Genomic DNA, 26796 nt, shown 5'->3' on the forward strand with positions numbered 1-26796 from the left:
AGGGTTTGTGCCATTTAAATAGTCAATTGAGGGAAAGCGGTCATAGATTATAAAAGGAAGTAATAAAATCTGGGAAATAAGCCAGGGGATGTACATACACAACCAAAGTGGCATGCATACTATAAAGGGATGCTATCCTGCCTCATCTAGGCTTGTCATGAATTCATCTCCCCATCATGTACCTGTATGTACAGCTATGCTGACAAGTGAGCTACAGCTAATGAGGCCCTGGATCGTTCTGCACATGCATAAGACCACAGTGCATGTCATGAAGTCATTAAGTTGTGACCTTCCATTCGCTTGTGCAGAACACACTCATCTGATGTGCACACCTCTCCATCATAGCCGGAAGTCCAGGCACTACGTGAGAGTCCCAGGGATTTCAGCTTGAATGATGATGATGAGAAGATGCAGCGAGGACCTGATAGATGACGGTGAGAAGTGGAAGGACCAGAGAGGTGAGTGGTAAGGTGAGTATAAGGATTTTTTTTATTTTACATATTACATTTATTATGCTCTGGGGTCTGGGCAGACTTCAGAGTAACATTTAGTTCCCATAGAATAACTTATATGCAAATGGAATATCCTGGGAAAATTCACTTGAACTGGTGAATTTGAATTTTGCCTGATTAGCTCATGTCTTATAAATAATAATCTAATAATAAACATAATATGTAAAAAAATAACAAAAATGCTTATATTCATCTTACTGCTCATCTCTCTGGTCCCCTTGCTCCTCTCCATCTCCTATCTATGTCACACTTTTTTATCACCACCATGAAAGTTGAATTCCCGGTCTCTTCACGCTAGCCAAGGACTTCCGGTTCTCATGAGGGCCAGGACGGTTTTCCACTTGAACGTGTAAGGTTTCAAACATCTCAGACCTTTTCTTGTTAGGCTGGGACTTCTTGCTCTGTTGATGCTTGGGAGAGTGCTGCTCATATACGTTGAAGGTGCATGTCTTGAATTTATGCGCTCATGCTGTGAACCAGTCTACTAAAGATAGGCTGGATCACTTTTGCGCATGCGTGCATAAAATCACAACATGCATTTTGATCTTAAGTGCGCAACAGGGATTTTAGCACTTGAACACACAGATAAGAAGATGCAATGAAAATTGGAAAGGAGATGGGTGAGAAGTGGAGTGATCAGAGTGTGAGCAGTAAGGTGAGTATAAGTATTTTCTAATCCTTTTTATGGCCCTCTACAGTTCAGCAAAATGGTAGCCACCTAGCCACCATTTTGCTAAAACCTCATGGGGCAAATATGAATTATTGTAAAATTTGAGTAAAATTAAATTCCAGTCAAAAAAAATCTCTCATCTCTACTGATACATCATTTTCAACTTTTCAAAATGTTTAAAAATTTGTTTTTATACAAATCTTCTCTAGCACTGTACGTGAGTACAAAATCACTTTAATTTTATTTTTTTGCACTTGAGCACAAACGCGTGACATTTTAAAGCATCACACATCTTTTTGGCTCTAAAAAGGCACCAAAAAATAAAATGACAAAAAAATATCATCCCTATGTTTGAGAAAAAATTTACTAACCAGAGTGCACCATTTTGAAGAATTTGACACAAAAGCATGACAAGGAATATTATAGACAAAAACAAAAGTCAGTTAAAAAACCCTCAAATGCTAAATCAGCCCTTATGTTTTTCAGAAGAATAGTAAATACGATTCTTCCAAAACCTAGGCTAAAAACCATATGGGGTCAATGGGTTCCAATATACTGTGTATGAAAAATGTAATGTAAAGAGAGTTTCATCTGACTATCAGATAATATGTACACAATTTCCTTACCAAAACAGGAATTGACAAAGCCATACCATTGACAGCCATATTCTCCACCGATCCATTGACCTTGAATACTAGAGGTAAAGCTCAATGTTGTGCCAGATATGCAGACCAGCATATCACTGATGCTTATATTTAATAACATCATATTGACCGGATTTCGTAGGGTTTTGAACTTGCAGAAGAGAATTAGCACTATGAAATTATTAAGGAAGCCAAAGACAAGGATAAATCCAAGAAAAATAGCTACCACTGTGTGTCCTGTCCTAGACATCACAGGAGCTTGGGATTGTGACTCATCGTTGTCCAAGTACGACAAAGAGGTTTCATAACTGATATTCGATGTCCAGTTTGTGTATATGTCAGACATCATTGCAGATATGATTATTAATAATGGTCTGTGCCTCCATAAGCCAGGATGTTTAGGAATGTTTCTTCTGTTCACCTTTAGTTTAATTTATTCTTGATAATCAGTCACCTAAAAAAGGGGAAATAAATGTAACAATTAGTAAAGTTACTTTTAAATCAAAGTATTTTCTGACTACAGTATATTCTGGTTACATTTCTCTAAACAAATTTAAGATGAAATAATAAAAAAATAAATTTTCATACTTCATGCATAATTACAGAGAGATTACAAAATATAGATGAAGATAGCGGTGTGTTAAGTTATATATTGTAAGGTATAAAGACATAGGAGGTTTAGGCTATGTTCCTACAGTGAGTATTTGGTGAGTTTTTTTTATAGTAAAGATTTTCTGCAGCATTTCTGCAGCTTTTATGTAAATTAGGTAACTTGTGTTTTTTTCATTGCATTTTATTTCATTTTTGACACTGTGGTTTTTGTTTCTATTTGGCATGTCATGTTTGAAATAAAGCTGCTTTGTTTTTTATAATACTTGGCATTTGGCTTTATTGATGCAGTCATACCTGAGTTATAATATACGTTTTTAGTATTTTTGCAGTTGAAAAATACTAAAAATGCACATGCATTTTTTACATGCGTAATTTTTTGCAATTCTACGAGGAAATTCCAAGCATGCACCTCAGCATACACGCAACATAAATTGACATGTGGATTTAAAAAAAGCATTGTAATTTATTCTGCTTACAGCAGATAAAGTATGCCCATTAAGACAATAACATATTTGGCTGAGATTCATGTTGGCAGTGGTTTACACAGCATGAATCATTACCATTTATTTAACACAGATAAAGCAGTTATGGGATACCACAGCAAAGAAAAGTGTGATTTCACATCTAGCACAATAGTTTTTATAAAATCGCTGCTCTATCAGCACTAGATTATCACTAGAGGACAAGTGCCTAGAACTCGGCCTGCTGCCATGTAGCCCAACCGCGCTCCCACCATTAAAATCCAAGTGTGGTGTTATTCCACCATAGTTTTGGTTTTATGGTGTTCATTGTGCAGTAAAAATTACTTAGCAACTTTATTCTTCAGGTCAGTATGAAAACAGCAATAACACACTTATCACTTTGGTACCGTGTTAGCCAGTAGATAGAAAAATATTTAGAATTGAGAGTCCTATGGATATAACTGTTTAGCACTCATGGTAATTCTGCATCATGTCACCTGTCTTATCCATGTTTTTTTTTTCTGTGCTATGTTGTGCATAAATATGTGATTCTTCAGAATTTGTATTAGTCTATGCCTGATGAAGAGACCTGTGTAGTCTCGAAAGCTTGCAATTTGTTACCATCTTTTCAGTTAGCCATTAAAAGGTATCAACCACTGAGGACTCTCAATTCTAAATATTTTTCCACTTTTTTTATTATTTTAGTTTAGTACCGAAAACAAATTTTGGAATTTGTAATACAATAAAAGATGTTTGTTTCACCATTTTCTGAGACCAGTAACTTATTTATTTTTATGTTAAAGGAGCTGGATAAGAACTTATTTTACATACCCTGAGCTAATGTCTTTGATATTTTTGGGGTACAAATACAAATGACATTTGAATTACTTTTTAATGTTTTTGGGGAAATGTGGCAACTAAAAATTAGCTAATTTGGCATTTGGATCTTTTTTTTGGTGTTTATCATACAGTTCAAATCATTTTATAAATTGATATATTGAACTTTTTTTTTACATAATGATATAAACTATGTTTATTTTTATTTTTAATTGAGATAAAAAGTGGAGTGATTTGAATTATCATATTTTTTAAACTTTTTTTTTCTTTTTTTTACTTTAATTTTAGTCTGCCAGTTTTCAGTCATGCAGGCCAGCATAGAGCAATAGCAGTCACAGTTTAATAAATACGAACATGTAATATTTTCAAGTATCGTAGTAAGGTGTACCCCAAAATGAATTCCACCTGTGCTTTGATTATATAATTTGAAAAGCAATTTCATTTCTTGCATTAATTTTTTTCAGGTTCCTAATTAAAGCCTATAAAAAAACACCAAAACTGCTCAGTTCAGCTTCGTCTTTAGGGCTCATACTCACTTGCGAGCAACTCGGATGAGTCTTGCATGTTAAAACCCGGCACTGCTGCCGGCACTCAGATCGGAGCGTACGGCCGCATAGGAATACATGCAGCCGCATGCTCCACTCCTGAGTGCTGGCAGCAGCGCCAGGTGTTGCCGTGCGAGACTCATCCGAGTTGCTGGCGAGTGAGTATGAGCCCTTAGACGCACAGTGAGCAGAGTTTTTACGCTTGGACAGCTAAACAAAGCAGAATTTCTGCACAGAAAACACAATAGAAATAGCATTTATGCTATGTGTGAACAAGGCCTAAGTAAGTGAATGTGAATTTATAAAACGTTCAGAACCTTCTAAAGGTGCTATTAAATGGTGTGTTTTTTGTGCATTTTTTCTTCTAGAAATTTCTATGCAAAGCATGAAAAAAAATGTAAAAAAAACCCAGTTGCATTTTAAGTGCAGAATCAAAGCTTTTCTATACTAACAAAAAGAGTTAAAATGTTGCTTGAAATCTAAACCAATATCGCATCAAATAAATGGAAAAGTCATAAACAATACAAAAGCCATAAGCACAAGCAGCAAAACCTCAATTTTCAGAGAAGATTGTTATCCTGTAGTGTGGTATGGACACCTGCAGAAAATATACAGATCAAAAGCAGCTGAAAAATGCAGCATTTATGCTACTTGTGAACACAAGCAGATACAAAACTCAAAAAGCACGTATTATTATCAAAGGCCAAGAGCATGGTTCAATTATTAAGCTCTCCCATTAACCCCTTAGTGACAGAGCCAATTTGGTACTTAATGACCGAGCCAATTTTTACAATTCTGACCAGTGTCACTTTAAGAGGTTATAACTCTGGAACGCTTTATCGGATCCCGCTGATTCTGAGATTGTTTTTTCGTGACATATTGTACTTCATATTAGTGGTAACATTCCTTCGATATTAATTGCGATTATTTATGAAAAAAATGGAAATATGGCGAAAATTTTTAAAATTTTGCAACTTTCAAACTTTGTATTTTTATGCCCTTAAATCAGAGAGATATGTCACAAAAAATAGTTCATAAATAACATTTCCCACATGTCTACTTTACATCAGCACAATTTTGGAAACAATTTTTTTTTTGTTTGGGAGTTATAAGGGTTAAAAGTTGACCAGCAATTTCTCATTTTTACAACAACATGTTTTTTTTAGGGACCACATGACCTTTGAAGTCATTTTGAGGGGTCTATATGATAGAAAATAACCAAGTGTGACACCATTCTAAAAACTACACCCCTCAAGCTGCTCAAAACCACATTCAAGAAGTTTATTAACCCTTTACGTACTTCACAGGAACTGAAACAATGTGGAAGAAAAAAATGAACATTTAACTTTTTTTTGCAAACATTTTACTTCAGAACCATTTTTTTTAATTTTTACAAGTGTAAAAACAGAAATTTAACAACAAATTTTGTTGTGCAATTTTTCCTGAGTACGCCGATACCCCATATGTGGAGGTAAACCACTGTTTGGGCGCACCGCAGAGCTTGGAAGTGAAGGAGCACCGTTTGACTGTTTCAATGCAGAATTGGCTGGAATTGAGATTGGACGCCATGTCGCGTTTGGAGAGCCCCTAATGTGCCTAAACAGTGGAAACCCCCCACAAGTGACACCATTTTGGAAACTAGACCCCTTAAGGAACTTATCTAGATGTGTGGTGAGCACTTTGAACCCCCAAGTGCTTCACAGAAGTTTATAACGTAGAGCCGTGAAAATAAAAAATCGCATTTGTTTTCACAAAAATGATCTTTTCGCCCACAAATTCTTATTTTCACAAGGGTAGCAGGAGAAATTAGACCACAAAAGTTGTTGTGCAATTTCTCCTGAGTACGTCGATACCCCATATGTGGAGGTAAACCACTGTTTGGGCGCACCGCAGAGCTTGGAAGTGAAGGAGCACCGTTTGACTTTTTCAATGCAGAATTGGCTGGAATTGAGATCGGATGCCATGTCGCGTTTGGAGAGCCCCTGATGTGCCTTAACAGTGGAAACCCCCCACAAGTGATACCATTTTGGAAACTAGACCCCTTAAGGAACTTATCTAGATGTGTGGTGAGCACTTTGAACCCCCAAGTGCTTCACAGAAGTTTATAACGTAGAGCCGTGAAAATAAAAAATCACATTTTTTCTACAAAAATTATCTTTTTGTCCCCAAATTTTTATTGTCACAAGGGTAACAGGAGAAATTAGACCACAAAAGTTGTTGTGCAATTTCTCCTGAGTACGTCGATACCCCATATGTGGGGTTAAACCACTGTTTGAGCGCACCGCAGAGCTTGGAAGAGAAGGAGTGTCGTTTTACTTTTTCAATGTAGAATTGGCTGGAATTGAGATCGGACGCCATGTCACGTTTGGAGAGCCGCTGATGTGCCTAAACAGTGGAGACCCCCCACAAATGACACCATTTTGGAAACTAGACCCCTTAAGGAACTTATCTAGATGTGTGGTGAGCACTTTAAACCCCCAGGTGCTTCACAGAAGTTTATAATGTAGAGCTGTGAAAATAAAAAAATCGAATTTTTTCTACAAAAATGATCTTTTTGCCTCCAAATTTTTATTTTACCAAGGGTAACAGGAGAAAATGGACCCCAGAAGTTGTTGTACAATTTGTCTTGAGTACACCGACACCCCATATATGGGGATAAACCACTGTTTGGGCGCATGGCTGAGCTCGGAAGCAAAGGAGCGCCATTTGACTTTTCAATGCAAAATTGACTGGAATTGAGATCGGACGCCATGTCGCGTTTGGAGAGCCCCTGATGTGCCTAAACAGTAGAAACCCCCCACAAGTGACCCCATTTTGAAAACTAGACCCCCAAGGAACTTATCTAGATATGTGGTGAGAACTTTGAATGCCCAAGTGCTTCACAGAAGTTTATAATGCAGAGTAGTGAAAATAAAAAATATTTTTTTTTCCCACAAAAAATATTTTTTAGCCCCCAAATTTTTATTTTCACAAGGGTAACAAGAGAAATTGGACCCCAAAAGTTGTTGTCCAATTTGTCCTGAGTATGCTGGTACCCCATATGTGGGGGTAAACCACTGTTTTGGCACACGGCAGAGCTCGGAAGAGAAGGAGCGCCATTTTGGAATTCAGACTTTGATAGAATTGTCTGTGGGTGTTATGTTATGTTTGCAGAGCCCCTGATGTACCTAAACAGTAGAAACCCCCAAAAGTGACCAAATTTTGGAAACTAGACCCCCTAAGGAACTTATCTAGATATGTGGTGAGAACTTTGAATGCTCAAGTGCTTCACAGAAGTTTATAATGCAGAGTAGCGAAAATAAAAAAATATTTTTTTTCCCACAAAAAAGATTTTTAGCCCCCAAGTTTTTATTTTCACAAGGGTAACAGGAGAAATTGGACCCCAAAAGTTGTTGTCCAATTTATTCCGAGTACGCTGATGCCCCATATGTGGGGGTAAACCACTGTTTGGGCACACGGCAGAGCTCAGAAGGGAGGGAGCACCATTTGACTTTTTTAGCGCAAAATTGGCTGTCGTGTTTGGAGACCCCCTGATGTACCTAAACAGTGGAAACCCCCAAATTATAACTCCAACCCTAACTCCAACACACCCCTAACCCTAATCTCAACCCGATCCATAATCCTAATCACAACCCTAATGATAATCACAACCCTAACCCCAAAACAGCCCTAATCTCAACCCTAACCATAACCCTAATCAAAACCCTAAATCCAACACACCCCTAACCCTAATCCCAACTCTAACCCTAACTTTAGCCCCAACCCTAACCCTAACTTTAGCCCCAACCCTAACCATAACTTTAGCCCCGTCGTCACAAAAAGAGTTCAATGTAACCTTTTTTTTGTACGTCGCATCCGCCATTTCCGCGCATGCGTGGCCGTAACTCTGCCCCCTCCTCCCCAGGACATAGACTGGGCAGCGGATGCGTTGAAAAACTGCATCCGCTGCCCACGTCGTGCACAATTTTCACAATGTGTGTCGGTACGTCGGGCCGACGCATTGCGACCGCCCCGTACCAACGCAAGTGTGAAAGAAGCCTAAAGCTACTTTCACACTAGCATCGTACTCGGCCCATCGCAGTGTGTCGGGCCGACATACCGACGCTAGCGTTGTAAGCACCGCACAACGGGTGCAGCGGATGCTGTTTTTTCAACGCATCCGCTGCCCCATTGTTAGGTGCGGGGAGGCGGGGGCGGAGTTCCGGCCGTGCATGCGCGGTCGGAAATGGCGGACACGTCGCACAAAAAAGTTACATGTAGCGTTTTTTGTGCCGACGGTCCGCCAAAGCACGACGCATCCGTCGCACGACGGATGCAACGTGTGCCAATCCGTCGCAATGCGTCGCTAATGCAAGCCAATGGAGAAAAAACGCATCCTGCACTTTTGCAGGATGCGTTTTTTCTCCAACGACGCATTGCAACGGAAGCCAAAAAACGCTAGTGTGAAAGTAGCCTAACCCTAGCCCTAACCCTAGCCCTAACCCTATCCCTAAATTTAGCCCTAACCCTAACCCTAGCCCTAACTCTAGCCCTAACCCCAGCCCTAACCCTAACCCTAAATTTAGCCCCAACCCTAACCCTAACCCTAACTCTAACCCTAACCCTAACCCTAGCCCTAACCCTAACCCTAACTCTAACCCTAACCCTAACCCTAATTTTAGCCCCAACTCGTCTCTCCTGCCGGCCAGCAGATGGCAGCAGATGGCGGGCGCACTGCGCATGCGCCCGCCATAAGGAAAAAGCCGGCCGGCAGGAGGAGACAGAAGAGGACCCAGGGACACCGGGTGAGTATGTTAGGGTCCCCGAATCCCCCTATTTCTCTGTCCTCTGATGTGCGATCACATCAGAGGACAGAGAATTACAGATCGCTTTTTTTTTTTTTTGCGGTCGCCGGTAAACTGTTAATTACCGGCGATCGCAAAACAGGGGTCGGTGCAAACCGACCCCGATCATGTTCTTTGGGGTCTCGGCTACCCCCGGCAGCCGAGACCCCAAAGAACTTCCGGGTGCCGGGTGGCGGGCGCACTGCGCGTGCGCCCACCATTTTTTCCCGGAAAAAAGATGGCGGCGCCCATCGGGAGCCACGAGGAGCACCGGGGGAGGTAGGTAAGTATCGGGGGGCTATTGGGGGCCATCGGGGACCACATTTCTCTGTCCTCCGATGTGCGATCACATCGGAGGACAGAGAAATTAAACGGCAAATCGCGTTTTTTTTTTTGTTGCGACCGCCGGTAAACGGTTAATTACCGGCGATCGCAACTCGGGGGTCGGTAAAAACCCCCCGAATCATGTTCTCTGGGGTCTCGGCTACCCTCGGCAACCGAGACCCCAGAGAAAATGCGACTCTGGGGGGCGCTATTCACTTTTTCCACAGCGCCGTTAATTAACGGCGCTGTGGTTTAAGTACCCTTAGCGGCCGCCGTTAAAAGGCGTATCGGCGGTCGTTAAGGGGTTAAAGCACTAGAGTACATAAACTGGTGCAATACTCCTAAACAAAGCATATTGAAAACAAACAAAAAGAGTACCAGTGACACCAATAAATAAATAAAACATAACCTTTATTAAATAATTACACAGACAATCAAAATCACATAAAACATAATAAAAAATTCCAAGTGGAGCAGGAAAGGAGGAGACAAAACCGGTAAACTAAGGCTACTTTCACACTAGCGTCAGTACGGGCCCGTCGCAGTGCGTCGGGCCGACGTACCGACGCATGCTGTGAAATTTCTGCAAGACGTGGGCAGCGGATGCAGTTTTACAATGCATCCGCTGCCCATTCTGCAGTCCGGGAGGAGGGGGCGGAGTTTCAGCCGTGCATGCGCGGTCGAAAATGGCGGAGGCGATGCACAAAAAACGTTACATGTACCTTTTTTGTGCCGACGGTCCGCCAAAACACAACGCAACGACGGATGCGACATGTGGCAATGCATCACTAATGCAAGTCTACGGAGAAAAAACGCATCCTGCAGGATGCGTTTTTTCTCCAAAATGACGCATTGCGATGTGGGTCAAACGACGCTAGTGTGAAAGTAGCCTAAGGCTACTTTCACTCTAGCGTCGGAACGGGGCCGTCGACATGCGTCAACAAGACATACCGACGGACGTTGTGAAATAAATGCACAACGGGGGCAGCGGATGCAGTTTTTTAATGCATCTGCTGCCCCATTGTAATGTCCGGGGAGGAGGGGGCGGAGTTTCGGCCGCCTATGCGCGGTCAGAAATGGCAGACGCGACGCACCAAAAAAATTACATGGAACTTTTTTGTGCCGATGGTCCGCCAAAGCACGACGCATCCGTCACACAACGGATGCGACGTGATACGTCGCAAAGCATCACTAATGCAAGTCTATGGAGAAAAAACGCATCCTGCGGGCAACTTTGCAGCATGCGTTTTTTCTCCAAAATGACACATTGCGACGTACGTCACACAACGCTAGTGTGAAAATAGCCTAAGAGTAGGTCACCAGTCACACTGTATGACCAAGGAGAACAAAAGTAGTATTCAAATGTAAATAATTATACCAAGGTGAGAAAATTCCATTTACATAGTATCACCATATGGTATCACCTCATAAACAACACCTGGTAAACACTTCAATACGTCCAATTAGAAAAATGTTAATGCTCACCCATAGTTGGTCAGGACTGAAGAGTGACCTTCCCACAACCCCTGACGCGCATTTCGCGTGATCGCTTTCTCAAAGGCCTGTTTCACACATCAGTTTTTAGCCGTCAGGCGCAATCCGGCTAGTTTTGAAAAAAACGAATCCATTGCAAATTGTGAAAACCTGATGCGACAGATCCGTTTTTCTGCTGGATCCGACGTTTTTATTTTTACCCGGGAAAAGTTGGGACTTCCTGTTTTGGAAGGGGAGAAAGAGAGAGAGAGAAGACTCCAGAATGGAAAATGCAGCTACGGAGCATGCTCAATGTAAAAAAATGGAATCAGTAGCCGGATTCACTCATTTCAAAACACATTTCATCCGTTTTGCGCAGCATCCGTCACTGTGCGTTTTTTCGCTGGACAGAAAAAACGTCCCTCTGTACGTTTTCTCCAGCCACCGGAAAACACGTTTTTGACGGATCCGGCAAAAAACGGATGAAACGTGAGGCCATCCGTCACAATCCGGGTCTAATACAAGTCAATGAGAAAAAAACGGATCCGGCAGCAACTTTTGCTGGATCTGTTTTTTTTTCAAACTTCACCGAATTGTGTCGGTGCCTGACGGCAAAAACCTGGTGTGTGAAAGGGGCCAAAGGGGGGAAGGTCACTCTTCAGTCGTGACCAACTATTGGTGGGCATTTACTTTGTTCTAATTGTATGTATTTAAGTATTTACCAGGTGTTTTATAAGAGGTGAAACCATATGGTGATACTATGTAAATGGGATTTTCTCACCTTGGTATAATTATTTACTTTTGAATACTACTTTTGCTCTCCTTGGTCATACAGCGTGACTGGTGACCTTGTAATTTTTTATTATATTTTATTTGATTTTGATTGTTTATACATATTAGTCCAAAAAAATGAAATTTACACAGAACACATTCAACTGAATGGTACACCAAACGGGGCCTCCTGAATAATTAAAACAGGCCACAGAATGTTCAGTTCAAAATATATAATTTATTTATAGCAAAAAGAGATAAAACATTTCATCAATCAACATATACAATTTCATAATGTAAAGACTGCCTCCAAACCAATGACTGGTTTTAAGTGCGGTACATATATCTGAACAATAACACCTGACGATATTGTTAGTATTTAAAGCTTAGGTGCCATATAACACATTGTGGTTTTGCTCAAATTCATGGTGGATTAACTTAAATGTGCTTCACTATACAAGCCTTATAGGCTGTCTGGGCAGTTAGCTATATATTTCTGCACACTGGCACTTTAGCAGATAAAATATATTTTTTCCTAGGCAAATCATTTGACTCAATTGGGTTAACAATAACTAAAGAATAAGTTACTTTGGGACTTACCTCGTTATGTATTAGAAAGGTGTTATTGTTCAGATATATGTACCGCACTTAAAACCAGTCATTGGTTTGGAGGCAGTCTTTACATTATGAAATTGTATATGTTGATTGATGAAATGTTTTATCTCTTTTTGCTATAAATAAATTATATATTTTGAACTGAACATTCTGTGGCCTGTTTTAATTATTCAGGAGGCCCCGTTTGGTGTTGATTTTGATTGTGTAGTTATTTAATAAAGGTTATATTTTATTTATTTATTTTTTGGTGTCACTGGTACTCCTTTTGTTGGTTTTCTATATACTTGTGAATACAGCCTCAGAGTTACATTTTTATTACATTTTTATGAGTTTAATGGAGAAAAAAAATCAATCATGCTATTTTTTACACCATTTACCCATAACTGGTAATGATCTGTTCAGTGTTATATGGGTGCTTATAATTATAGGAGGAACTCTGAACACTGCAGAAGACATTGCACTGAATGAGTCAAAGTTGGAACTCAGTTCTAAAACAGCGGGACAGCAACATTTGAACAGTCTTTCTGGAGACCTTCTGAGAATATTGAGAACTATGGCTTAGGATGGTTTCACATGTACTGATATCTCCGGTACCGGAAAAAATGGTACCGGAGATATCAGTGTCCCTTGTCCATGTGTCCGTCTCTGTACTATGTGCTGCACACGTGTGGCAACCGTGTGCCGCCCGTGTGCAGCATCAGTACCACATGGACAACAGCTGGGAAAGAAGCGCTATTGTAAGCACTGTTCCCCTGCGTGTGGTGCTGAAGCCGGCTGCCATTCCTTCTGGCCCCTTACCAGCCTGAGAATAGCAGCCCGCCCCTGTTGGTTTAAAAACAGGTTGGTTTAAAAACATAGGGAGCAGGGGAGAATGAATGACAGCCAGCTTCAGCACCACACACAGGGGAACAGCGCTTACAGTAGTGCTTCTTGCCCGGCGGCTGTCCGTGCACACGGAGGACAGTGTGCACTGATCTCCGAGTGCACGTGTATGGCACGTTTTGAGGCCCGTTTGTCCATGTAAAAATGGACATATATGCGTGTTTTGCACATGGACACACGGTCCATCAAATCACGCTGACATGTGCATAGACCCATTCATTTGAATGGGTCTAGGTGTATCAGTGTCTCTGGTACGTGAGAAAACTGTCACTACACGCACTGGAGACACTGACTTGTGAAACAGGCCTTACCCGTATAATAGGACATTAATATTACATCAATGAGAATCCATTTATTGGCCAGCAAGGTAGAGGTACTTTTTAAGGTATTACAGATGGGATGGGAAACCGAGCCCCAGGTAGATTCCTGGGGACTGCAGTGCTTGGGCCAGAAGCTGTGTTTTGATGATCACCAGACTTTTTATTTCCTTTTGCTCTTTGAGCACGGGGACGCAGTGGTCACTACTGAACACTGAAGCGCAGTGAAAAATTACGTCCTGACATCAGTGCAAGAGTCAAGATTGTGGGCAGAGTTAGTGCACAAATTGCACAGGCCCTGAATGATGACCCAAATGGCCCCTGGCAGAAGGTAGGTTTCTCACCCCTATATAGCATCATATTATTTATGTGAACAGAATAATGCTGTAATAATGGGAAAAACTGCTTGGAAAAGTATGGCGCAGGCAAGTACAAACTAGTCTGCAGTCAATGTAAATAATAATGATGCATGCCGTTCACTAAGTGTCACAGTTTCCCCAAATAGTTACTCAACTTTAGTGCCAACAGATCCCCCAGACCTAGTTTTTTCAGTAAATATGCCATGCATGCTCCAAAAATAACAAATAAATAATACACATATGTAAATATAAAAGTCAACATAGCAACTAGTCAATTTTTCAAGTAATACTTCTAAAATACAGAGCAAAACTGGTCACTTTTAACCTGGTGGTGACTGATCCTCTTTAATGTCAGCCAACTGAACTGTCCTATGATAAAATTTAATTCAAGGAAAAAGAGTCCTCTTTTCTAAGAATGCATAAATCATCATATTCCTGTTTTTTCACTCTCTCGCCTTATGTAGTATATCAATTCTTTCTAAAAATTTTAAATTGAAAAAGTTAAAATAATCTTTCATTTTTCAATTCTTAAACATACAGTAGCATGTTAATATTTTGGGCACCCCTGGTCAAAATGATTGTTATTGAGAACAGTTAAGCAGTTTGAAGATGTTGCTAGACCTCAAAATAGCAGTGTTTGCAAGATGACCCAGAAATCTCACAGAACGGAAAGAATTTTCCAAGGAAGACTGGATGAAAATCCTTCAAACAATAATTAAAACATTCTTGGCTGGATACAAAAAGCATTTACAAGCTGTGATACTTGTAAAAGGGGGTTGTACTAAGTACTAGTCATGCAGGGTGCCCAAACTTTTGCATTGACCCATTTTCCTTTTTGTAATTTTTAAAATGTAAGAAAAGACAATATATTTTTTTGTTGTTGCCTTAAATACAAAGGAAATGTATGACCTTTAACTTTAGCCCTTTTAGAGGTAATTTAATCTTCAACTTGCTTAACTGTTCACAATAACAATAATTTTGACCAGGGGTGCCCAAACTTTTACATGTTACTGTATGAAGCTCCACATGTACAATTTATTTTAGTTATACTGTACTAGTTATTTAGTTATTTTTATAGCAAGGTATATAAAAAAATCCTAGTAGTAAATTTAAATTTAATATAAGCTTCAGCAAACTGTTCTTCACATTACCAAACTCGTTTTCAGATTTTTTATTGGCAGTCTTGATACTTTCTTAAAATGTTCCAAAGCTTTAATTAAATAAGGAAAATACATCAAAGGTCTGGATTGGTAAAGCTCATCATCTGCAAACATACATGGAAGTGTTGTCTTTTCTCCGAATACTAATTCCTGAGATACTACCATCTGTATTGTTAGAGCCATCAGAGTCACTGTGACTGAACCATCCTCCAAGATACTAGGCCCTGCATTTCACCAGGCTGTGCGGCATGTGCATAACTATTCACCCCCCTAAAGTCAGTACTTTGTGACTCCTCCTTTTGTGGCTACTACAGCTGCTAGTCACTTTGTATAAGTCTCTATGAACTTTCCACATCTTCACACTGGGATATTTTCCCATTCCTCAAGACATAACTGCCCCAGCTCCAGCAAGTTAGATGTTATCCTCTGGTGTAGAGATGGGCAAACCCGAACAGTAAAGTTTGGCGTTCGTACCAAACACCTACTGTTCGGGCATGGACACCCTGTTTGGGTTCGACCCCCCGAAAACCAGGTGTTTGCCATACTGTCATGTACATGTAGGTTGAAAATTCTCACTATACCCCTGGATAAAATCCTTGAGGGGTGTGGTTTCCAAAATGGGGTTACTTGTGGGGGGTTTCCACTGTTAGTCAAATGCGACATGGTGCCCGACATTGTTTCCAGCAAATTTTCCATTCAAAAAGTAAAACAGTGCTCCCTCCCTTCTGAGGCCTACCATGTACCCAGTCGATTTCCCCTTATATGGGGTATCGGTGTACTCATAAAAAATTGCACAAGTTTTGTGGTCCATTTTCTCCTGATACCCTTGTGAAAATAAAAAAGTTTGGGTCTAAAGTAAATTTTTTTGTGAAAAAAAGTAAAATGTAAATTTTTTCCTTCCTCATTGCTTTAGTTCTTGTGAAGCACTTGAAGGCTTAATAAACGTCTTGAATGTTGTTTTGCACACCTTGAAGAGTGCAGTTTTTAGAATGGTGTCACGTTTGGGTGCTTTCTGTCATATTGGTCTTTTAAAGTTACTTCAAATGTGATGTAGTCCCTAAAAATAGGTTGTGTAAATTTTGTTGGAAAAATGAGAAATCGCTGGTCACGTTTTAATCCTTATAACGTCCTAACAAAAAAATTATGTTTCCTAAATTGTGCTGATGTAAAGTTGACATGTGGGAAAGGAAATATTATCAACTATTTTGTGTGACATAATTCTCTGATTTATGGGCACAAAAATAAAAAATTGGAAAATTTATAAATTTTAAAAAGGTTTCCAAATTTCCATTTTTTTCATTAATTAATGCAAAAAGTCATTTAAAATAAATTATACCACTAAAATGAAATACAATATGTCACGTAAGAACAGTCTCCGAATCAGATCCATTGAAGCATTCCAGAGCTATAACCTCATAATGTGACAGTGGTCAGAATTGTAAAAATTGGCTTGCTCATTAACCCCTTTACCTCCAAGGGTGGTTTGCACGTTAATGACAGGGCCAATTTTTACAATTCTGACCACTGTCCTTTTATGAGGTTATAGCTCTGGAACGCTTCAACGGCTCCTGATGATTCTGACAGTATTCTCATGACATATTGTACTGTATGATAGTAGTAAAATCTCTTTGATATTACCTGCATTTATTTGTGAAAAAAATGGAAATTTGCCGAAAATTTAGAAAATTTAGCAATTTTCCAAATTTGAATTTTTCTGCTCTTAAATCACAGAGATATGTCACACAAAATTCTTAATAAGTAACAATTCCCACATGTCTACTTTACATCAGCACAATTTTGGAACCCCGATTTTTTTTTGTTAGGGAGTTTTAAGGGTTAAAAGTTGACCAGCAATTTCTCGTTTTTACAACACCATTTTTTTTAGGGACCACATCACATTTGAAGTCATTTTGAGGGGTCTATATGATAGAAAATAACCAAGTGTGACACCAATCTAAACACTGCACCCCTCAAGGTGCTCAAAACCACATTCAAGAAGTTTATTAACCCTTCAGGTGTTTCACAGGAATTTTTGGAATGTTTAAAAAAAATGAAGATTTAGCTTTTTTTACAAAAAATTTACTTCAGCTCCAATTTGTTTTATTCTACCAAGGGTAACAGGAGAAAATGGACCCCAAAAGTTGTTGAAAAATTTGTCCTGAGTACGATGATACCCCATATGTGGGGGTAAACCACTGTTTGGGCGCATGGCAGAGCTCAGAAGGGAAGGAGCGCCGTTTGACTTTTCAATGCAAAATTGACTGGAATTGAGATGGGACACCATGTCGCATTTGGAGAGCCCATGATGTGCCTAAACATTGAAACCCCTCACAAGTGACACCATTTTGGAAAGTAGACCCCCTAAGGAACTCATCTAGATGTGTTGTGAGAGCTTTGAACCCCCAAGTGTTTCACTACAGTTTATAACGCAGAGCTGTGAAAATAAAAGTTATTTTTTTTATCACAAAAATTATTAGGAATTAGGAAATGATACATGGTTTTCTAAATATTTAAAATATCTAAATCTGAAAATTGTGATGTGCATTTGTATTTAGCCCCTTGAGTCAATACTTTGTAGGACCACCTCTTCCTGCAATTACTACTGCAATTCTTTTGGGGTATGTCTCTACTAGGTTTGCACATTCAAAGTCTTGCCACAGATTCTCAGTGAAATTTAGGCCTGAACATTGACTGAGCCATTCAAGCCCCTGAATATGCTTTGATCTAAACAATTCCATTGTAGCTCTGGCAGTATGTTTAGGTTCATTGTCCTGCTATAAGGTTAATCTCTCAGAAGGTTCAAGTCTGAAGTTTTTTGCTGCCTCAAACAGGTTTTCCTCCAGTATTGCCCTGTATGTAGCTTCATCTATCCTCCCATCAACTCTGACCAGCTACCCTGTCAATGCTGAAGAAAAGCATCCCCACTACTTTATGCTGGCACCATCATGTTTGACTTTGGGGATGGTGTTTTCAGGGTTAAGGGCAGTGCTAGTTTTCTGACACACATAGTGTTTATCACAAAAAGTTCTACTTTGTTCTCAACTGACCAGAGTACCTTCTTCTGGAACTATGAGTAGTAACTGTCAAACTGGCTTTTAACAGGGAGAAATGCAAAGTCCTACATTTGGAAAAGAAAAATGAAAAAAAAGCATATATGGGAGTAATAAGGCTTAAGCAACAGCGCATATAAATCGATCACAGACTGCACCTGAGTAAACAGTGTGATGCAGCAGCAAAAAAGCAAACACAATACTGGGTTGCATTAACAGAAGCATACAATATAGATCATGTGAAGTAATTATCCCCCTCTACTCCTCTTTGGTCAGACCTCATCTGGAATAGTGTGACCAGTTTTGGGCACCACATTTTAAAATAGACATAAACAAACTGAAGCAAGTTCAGAGAAGAGCGACCAGAATGGTGACTGGTCTGCAAACACTGTCCTATGAGAAATGGATAGAAGATTTGGGAATGTTTAACTTGCAAAAGAGAAGACTGAGAGGAGACTTAATAGCTGTCTACAAATATCTCAAGGGCTGTCACACTCTAGGGGTATCAGCTTTATTCTCATTTGCACTAAAAAAGACTAGAAGCAATGGGATGAAACCGAAAAGGAGAAGATGCAGATTAGATATTAGAAAAAACTGCTTGACAGTGAGGGTGGTCAGTGAGTGGAACAGGTTGCCATGAGAGCTGGTGAGTTCTCCTTCAATGGAAGTCTTCAAAGAAAGGCTGGACAGACACTTGTCTGAGATGATTTAGTGAATCTTGCATTGAGCAGGCGGTTGGACCAGATGACCCTGGAGGTCCCTTCCAACTTTACCTTTCTATGATTGCATAGCTGTGTCCCCTATATAACTCTTTGCCAACTGCAAACGGGACTTCATATGGTTCCCTTTGAAAATGGCTTTCTTCTTTCCACTCTTCCAGAAAGGTCAGATTTGTGGAGCATACAACTAATAGTTGTCCTGTGGACAGACTCTCCCACCTGAGCTGTAGATCTCTGCAGCATGGGTCTCGTCTTCTCTAATTAGTGCTCAACTTGCTTAGGATGTCAGTTTAGGTGGACGTCCATGTGTTGGTAGGTTTGCAATTGCATCATACTCCTTCCCTTTTTGATGATTGAACAGTGCTCAGTGCGCTTTTCAGAGATTGAGCTATTTTTTTTTTTAGAATATAATCCTTCTTTACTCTTCTCCACAATTGTATATCTCACATCTCTGGTGTGTTCCTTGGTTTTCATGACACAGCTTGATCCCGAGTGTCCTCAAGCAAACCTATGAAGCCTTCACAGAATAGCTGTAGATTTTCAGAGAATACATTACACACATGTGGATTCAGTTTACTATATGTGACTTCTGAAGGCAATTGGTCATTCAGGAATTTATTTAGGCTTATCAGACCATATAATTAGAAAACCATATATAATTTCCTTTATGCTTTACAAATATTTGCTCCTGATTTGCTGATGATATTTGTTGTGATATATCACATAAAATGCCAATAAAATACATTTCATTTTGTGGGTGTAACATGAATAAATGTGGAAAAGAACATGGGGTATGAATGCTTTTTCAGGGCACTGTAGCTGGCATCTATTGTATGTGGCGAGTCGGGTTGAGCGAAACGGGTCGGCAATTTTCAGAAGTCGCCGACCTGTGTGGGGTCGGCCATGAAGTCGGCGATCTTCTGAATCTGGAATCGGAATTCCGACACCGATTCCTGATATGTTTAAGATATCGGGAATTGGTATCGGAATTCAGATTTAAGTGTAAAATAAAGAATTAAAATAAAAAATATTGCTATACTTACCCTCTGACGGGCACTGGTACTAACCGGGAACCTTCCTTCCTTAAAATCAGCCTTCCAGGACCTTGCGGTGACGTCGCGGTGACGTCGCGGCTTGTGATTGGTCGCGCGGCCGCCCATGTGACCGCTCGCGCGACCAATCACAAGCCGCGACGTCACCGTGACGTCACCGAAGGTCCTGGAAGGGCTGATTCTTAGGAAGGAAGGCTGCCGGAACGAAGCCGAGGGTGAGTATATTCCTATTAGGTATATACTCACCCTCGGACATGCCCTGGTTCTTTCCGGCAGCCTTCCTTCCTAAGAATCAGCCCTTCCAGGACCTTCGGTGACGTCACGGTGACGTCGAGGCTTGTGATTGGTCGTGCGAGTGGTCACATGGGCGGCCGCGCGACCAATCACAAGCCGCGACGTCACCGCGACGTCACCGCAAGGTCCTGGAAGGCTGATTCTAAGGAAGGAAGGTTCCCGGTTAGTACCAGGGCCCGTCAGAGGGTAAGTATAGCGATATTTTTTATTTTAATTCTTTATTTTACACTTAAATATGGATCCCAGGGCCTGAAGGAGAGTTTCCGCTCCTTCAGACCCTGGGAACCATTGGAAACCCAATGCACTGTATTGGGTTTCGAGTTTCGGCCGACCCCGACCCCGACTTTTTTATAGGATCGTCCGATTTCACTCGACCCGACTTTTGAAAAAGTTGGGTTTCGTGAAACCCGACCCGATCCTATAAAAGTAAAGGTCGCTCAACCCTAGTGGCGAGTACTCAGCTCCTACGCCAGTTCTACACATGGTGTATTGAGCTCTGATGCACATTTGCATCATTTTGTGCTAAGTCTTTGAATAAGATAGGGCTAATTATTCAAAAGTTCCTGCTACACATATTAGATTGTATTGAATGTTCGGCATCAACTCTATTTCATACAAAATTCACATTTTTTGTATTAGCAAACCATCAATTATGCATAATTATATCTTAATATTTGATCAAAAACACATTATTATGCAATACATCCCCCCATATATCCCATGCTGAGAGGCAAACATCTCACAGAATTTCAGAACTCTGTAAAATGATTTATATGCCTAAGAAGATATTGAAATACAGGAAGAATGTTAATTAAGCGAGGCATTGCTTTATTAGTAAGGATAAAACATGAGTGAAAACTGGTAAATGGCGCTGGCACAATTCTTGTTATTTAAATTTCCTCCATACAAAATGCTAGGTAGATTTCAGAGTAGGAAAGAAATCTACTTGTACTGCTTTTCCTTCTGAGTGTGTCATTGATTGGTACAAGCAAGTATGCAGCCCAAGACAGACTGGAAAAACTATCAGTCTATTATTCTAACTTATTTAGATTTATGCTGAACGTTACTTTCACATTCTGAATGTAATATAACCTAGCGGAATAGATGTCAGAGGATACATTTGGAGATTGTCTAAGTCAGATAGCGAGTAAATGTAAAAGTGTATTTTAATATGTGAAAAAACTTTAGTATTGGACAATAAAAAACAGTCTGATATCATTAGTGCTTCAATTTATCACCATTTTCAAAAAGTCTGCTTGTGGTCAGAGAATGGAAACTTACTTGTTTACATCTATAAATATGGAAACCCCATATTCTCCTGACACAGATGTGTTACAGTAAAGCTACAGTATGTTCACATGACCATAGTGTAAATGGTTTATGTATCGTCCGCAGTAAAAAACTGACAGCACTCGGACTAATCTTGTTCAGATGACTGTTGTTTTTTTTTATAGATACATGGGGAAGTGGTGTATCCTCTAGAAACATGGCATCCTGTTAGATCATGTACACTCGCCATACCAGCTGTTGACTGATCTTACCGCTTTCAGATTTTTTAAAAAAAGTAACAAGAATTTGTCCTGTGAAAACTGTGATATATTCAGTGCCTTGCGAAAGTATTCAGCCCCCTGGAACTTTTCAACCTTTTCCCACATATCATGCTTCAAAGATAAAGATACCAAATGTAAATCTTTGGTGAAGAATCAACAAGTGGAACACAATTTTGAAGTTGAACGAAATTTATTGATTATTTTAAATTTTTGTGGAAATGTAAAAATTAAAAAGTCGGGCGTGCAATAATATTCAACCCCTTTAATTCAATAATTTGTTGCGCCACCTTTTGCTGCGATTACAGCTGCAAGTTGCTTAGTGTATGTCTCGGTTTTGTACATCGAGAAACTGAAATTCTTGCCCATTCTTTCTTGGCAAACAGTTCGAGCTCAGTGAGGTTTGATGGAGATCGTTTGTGAACAGCAGTTTTCAGCTCTTTCCACAGATTCTCGATTGGATTGAGGTCTGGACTTTGACTTGGCCATTCTAACACCTGGATACGTTTATTTGTGAACCATTCCATTGTAGATTTTGCTTTATGTTTGGGATCATTGTCTGGTTGGAAGACAAATCTCCGTCCCAGTCTCAGGTCTTTTGCAGACTCCAACAGGTTTTCTTCAAGAATGGTCCTGTATTTGGCTTCATCCATCTTCCCATCAATTTTAACCATCTTCCCTGTCCCTGCTGAAGAAAAGCAGGTCCAAACCACGATGCTGCCACCACCATGTTTGACAGTGGGGATGGTGTGTTCAGGGTGATGAGCTGTGTTTCCTTTATGCCAAACATATCATTTGGCATTGTTGCCAAAAAGTTCGATTTTGGTTTCATCTGAACAGAGCACCTTATTCCATATGTTTGGTGTGTCTCTCAGGTGGCTTGTTGCAAACTTTAAACAACACTTTTTATGGATATCTTTGAGAAATGGCTTTCTTCTTGCCACTCTGTCATAAAGGCCAGATTTGTGCAGTGTATGACTGATTGTTGTCCTATGGACAGACTGTCCCACCTCAGCTGTAGATCTCTGCAGTTCATCCAGAGTGATCATGGGCCTCTTGGCTGCATCTCTGATCAGTCTTCTCCTTGTTTGAGATGAAAGTTTAGAGGGATGGCTGGGTCTTGGTAGATTTGTATGATACTCCTTCCATTTCAATATGATCGGTTGCACAGTGCTCCTTGGGATGTTGAACCTTTTTGAAATCATTTTGTATCCAAATCCAGCTTTAAACTTCTCCACAACAGTATCAGGACCTGCCTGTTGTGTTCCTTGGTCTTCATGATGCTCTCTGTGCTTCAAACAGAACCCTGAGACTATCACAGAGCAGGTGCATTTATAAGGAGACTTGATTACACACAGGTGGATTATATTTATCATTATTAGGCATTTAGGACAACATTGGATCATTAAGAGATCCACAATGAACTTCTGGAGTGAGTTTGCTGCACTGAAAGTAAAGGGGCCGAATAATATTGCATCCCCCACTTTTCAGTTTTTGAATTTCCACAAAAATTTTAAATAACCAATAAATTTCATTCAACTTCACAATTGTGTTCCACTTGTTGTTGATTCTTCAGCAAAAATTTACATTTGGTATCTTTATGTTTGAAGCATGATATGTGAGAAAAGGTTGAAAAGTTCCAGGGAGCCGAATACTTTCACAAGGCACTGTAAGTAGTCTTTTCATATAAGTCTGCAGAGAGTTGTCTTTTACACCCTGCATTTTTTTCTTATCTATTAGTCAGGCTTAATATTATCCTGGAGATGGTTGTTGGAATCTTTACTATTACTTTCCATGTGGGTTTGAACTACCTTGTCATTACATATAAAAACGAATGCCACATGGAAGATAATGCATATTAAAAAAATGTCAGTTTTACCGGATGAAAATCAGATCATTTTTTACACGCTTGTGTGAATTTAGCCTAACAGCGCTGCTGAATAATGCTGGGTGGCGGAGGTGGGTCTTTGGATGCAGATACCTTTGAAATCGTGACCATGTTTTGCACCATTTCCGCCTTGACTCATGGGTCCCATAGAGGCCAGTTGTACTGCTACTATTGGCAATATGATATTGTATTATAAAAATAGAATTTTTATTCAATTTACTAACAGAATATTAGAATAGAATTTTTTTTTTCTTACAAGGCTTTTTTGTTTCCATTGTGGCCCATTGAAGTTCTGGTAGAACATTAATAGAATCATTTAAAATATATAGTTACAAATGTAATTATAATAGCACAGGATGCAATAAAATTGTGATTTGAATATCCTTTATTACAACTCTGTGTTGCCATGGTAATTTTATCAACTATTATTTTACTAATGTGACTTTTTCATACAAAAGGATTGTTTTCCTTATAAAAGGTATTTCTCTGATGGTACAATTACCTTTTACATGACAATTGTGTTGGTTTATTTTTACCTTCTGAACTACAAGCATCTTTCCTATTAGCAATTAGTATGTAAAAGACAGCTAGCATTCATAAAATGAGATATCATAGCAGCCGTCAAACACAAAGGCTAAATGTGACCAGAGGCACATTGAACTGTACAGTGTTATTATCTCCTCAGTATGGCACAGTACACAATCCAGTCTTATTATCATGAAATAATTGCACAGACAAGATGACAGGTATAAAATATTATCACAGCCATAAAGCCTTTGGCGGAAATTGGAGGAGCTTTACCTTTAGTTCTTTTTTTCCATTAAAAAATACAATAAAACCCTGAATATATCAATAGGTTTGTTATATATCCAAAACATAGACTACTAAGAGGTATTAATCCCTTTCTGACCTCGGACGGGATAGTACGTCCGAGGTCAGCTCCCCTGCTTTGATGCGGGCTCCGGCGGTGAGCCTGCATCAAAGCTGGGACATGTCAGCTGTTTTGAACAGCTGACATGCGCCCGCAATAGCGGCGGGTGAAATCGCAATTCACCCGCCGCTATTAACTAGTTAAATGCAGACAGCGGCATTTCACTGGCGCTTCCGGCCGGGCGGCTGGAAATGAGCGCATCGCTAACCCCGTCACATGATCGGGGGTCGGCGATGCTTCTGTATAGTAACCATAGAGGTCCTTGAGACCGCTATGGTTACTGATCCCCGGTAGCTGTGAGCGCCACCCTGTGGTCGGCGCTCATAGCACACCTGCATTTCTGCTGCATAGCAGCGATCTAATGATCGCTGCTATGTAGCAGAGGCGATCGAGTTGTGCCAGCTTCTAGCGTCCTATGGAGGCTATTGAAGCATGGTAAAAGTAAAAAAATAAGTAAAAACAATGTGAAAAAAATAAAAAAGATATAAAAGTTTAAATCACCCCCCTTTCGCCTCATTCAAAATAAATCAATAAAAAAAAATCAAACCTACACATATTTGGTATTGCTACATTCAGAATCACCCGATCTATCAATAAAAAAAAAGCATTAACCTGATCGCTAAACGGCGTAGCGAAAAAAAAAATTGAAACGCCAGAATTATGTTTTCTTGGATGCCACGACATTGCATTAAAATGCAATAACGGGCGATCAAAAGAACGTATCTGCACCAAAATGGTGTCATTAAAAACGCCAGCTCGGCACGCAAAAAATAAGCCCTCAACCGACCCCAGATCATGAAAAATGGAGACGCTACAGGTATCGAAAAATGACGCAATTTTTTTTTTAGCAAAGTTTGGAATCGGATACACCCTGTATTAGATATAAAGGAGAACCTCATACACATTTTGCTTGAATTGCCATGTATTGGTACTCCTAGACTCATAAAGGATATGCACTTTTGAGGATTATACTGTATACCAAGGAAATGTACTTCAGACCGTTGCACAGTCTATGAGTGAGCAATATAGTACCGATAAGGGTATATTCACAATGTGAGTAAATTTTCTGCACCATTTCTGCATCTTTTGGCAGGAAAAACACAGCTGCAGCCTGTTTTTAGTGTTTTTGCCCTGTGTTTTTAGTTGGTTTCAGATAAATTTGAAAAAAGTTTTTTGAGGCTTATATAGCAACTAAATGTACACAAGAAGATGTAATACTATCTAAGTGAGCAATATCATACAGATAAATTTGAAACAAGTTTTTTGAGCTTTTCATAGCAACACATACTTCGTAAAAGTCCAATCTATCTAAATATAAAGTAAATAAATCCGATCGGTAAACAGTGTAACCAAAATAAAATCAAAGTGCCAGAATTTGGCCTTTGCAACATTACAATGAAAGGTGATCGAAATCTACCCCAAAATGGTATCAGTAAAAAAAGTCCGCTCAGGGCTCAAAATATAAGCCCTCCCAATGCCCCAGGTCCTGAAAAATGAAGATATTATAGGTCTTGGAAATTGGTGACAAAAGCAAAAAAATATTTTTCTTACAAATTTCCTACATTTTTCACTATTTAAATAAAAAGTACTGTACATGTTTGGTATCTACATATTTATACTGACCTGCAGGATCATATTGCCAGATCAGTTTTACCATATATTGAACTTAGTAAATAAAAAAAATAAAAAATAATTGTGAAATTGCGCGTTTTTGCAATTTTAACTCACTTGAATTTTTTTCCTGCTTTCCAGTGCATCATATAATCAAATTAATGGTGTCATTCAAAAGTACAAAGCACAAAAAAATGAAAGTTATGGTTCTTGTAAGTAGGGAAAGAAAGAAACAAAAAGAAAAAATGGAAAATCGCCCACTCTCTCTCACACTGAGCCATGTCTTTCGGCTCTGATAAAGCCTGAGAGGATTCTGTACTTTACTGTATTTTTATAATTTTCTAACCTTAGGATTGCCCTTTTGCTGGATCTGGGCTGAAACAAATGACTAAAAATCATCATTTTTGCAAATGTGTATTTTTGCAAATTTCGAGAAGACTTCAATTCTACTCAATTTTTTTTTCTCATCTCAATAGTCAATAGTAGTCTCTAACAGATTTACCTGTACTTTTTGGATCATAAGAAGCACTCCAGAGGTCTCAATTGTGCATTTGCCACCTCCGGCGGCCATTTTCTCAGAGTCCACTGCATTGAAAGCATGGAAAGTGTGGAAGCTCCAGGCTTTCATAAAATGTAGGCCGAGCACTCGTACCAATGAACACCACCTCCTCCAAGTCTGGCGCCCACAGCATCTCCTGC

General features: G+C 39.7%; 1 protein-coding gene across 1 annotated transcript in view; it reads right to left on the reverse strand.

Annotated features, from left to right (window-relative positions):
• Nucleotides 1-26796, reverse strand: part of LOC143816355 (pinopsin-like) — a 405676-nt gene that overhangs the window by 231296 nt on the left and 147584 nt on the right. Inside the window, exon 2 of the mRNA XM_077296602.1 lies at nt 1809-2280. Coding sequence (XP_077152717.1) covers nt 1809-2175 — 367 coding nt within the window. The 5' untranslated portion in view covers nt 2176-2280. The remainder of the gene's footprint in view (nt 1-1808; nt 2281-26796) is intronic.

Source organism: Ranitomeya variabilis, chromosome 3, assembly GCF_051348905.1.
Source record: "Ranitomeya variabilis isolate aRanVar5 chromosome 3, aRanVar5.hap1, whole genome shotgun sequence".
Classification (NCBI taxonomy): domain Eukaryota; kingdom Metazoa; phylum Chordata; class Amphibia; order Anura; family Dendrobatidae; genus Ranitomeya; species Ranitomeya variabilis.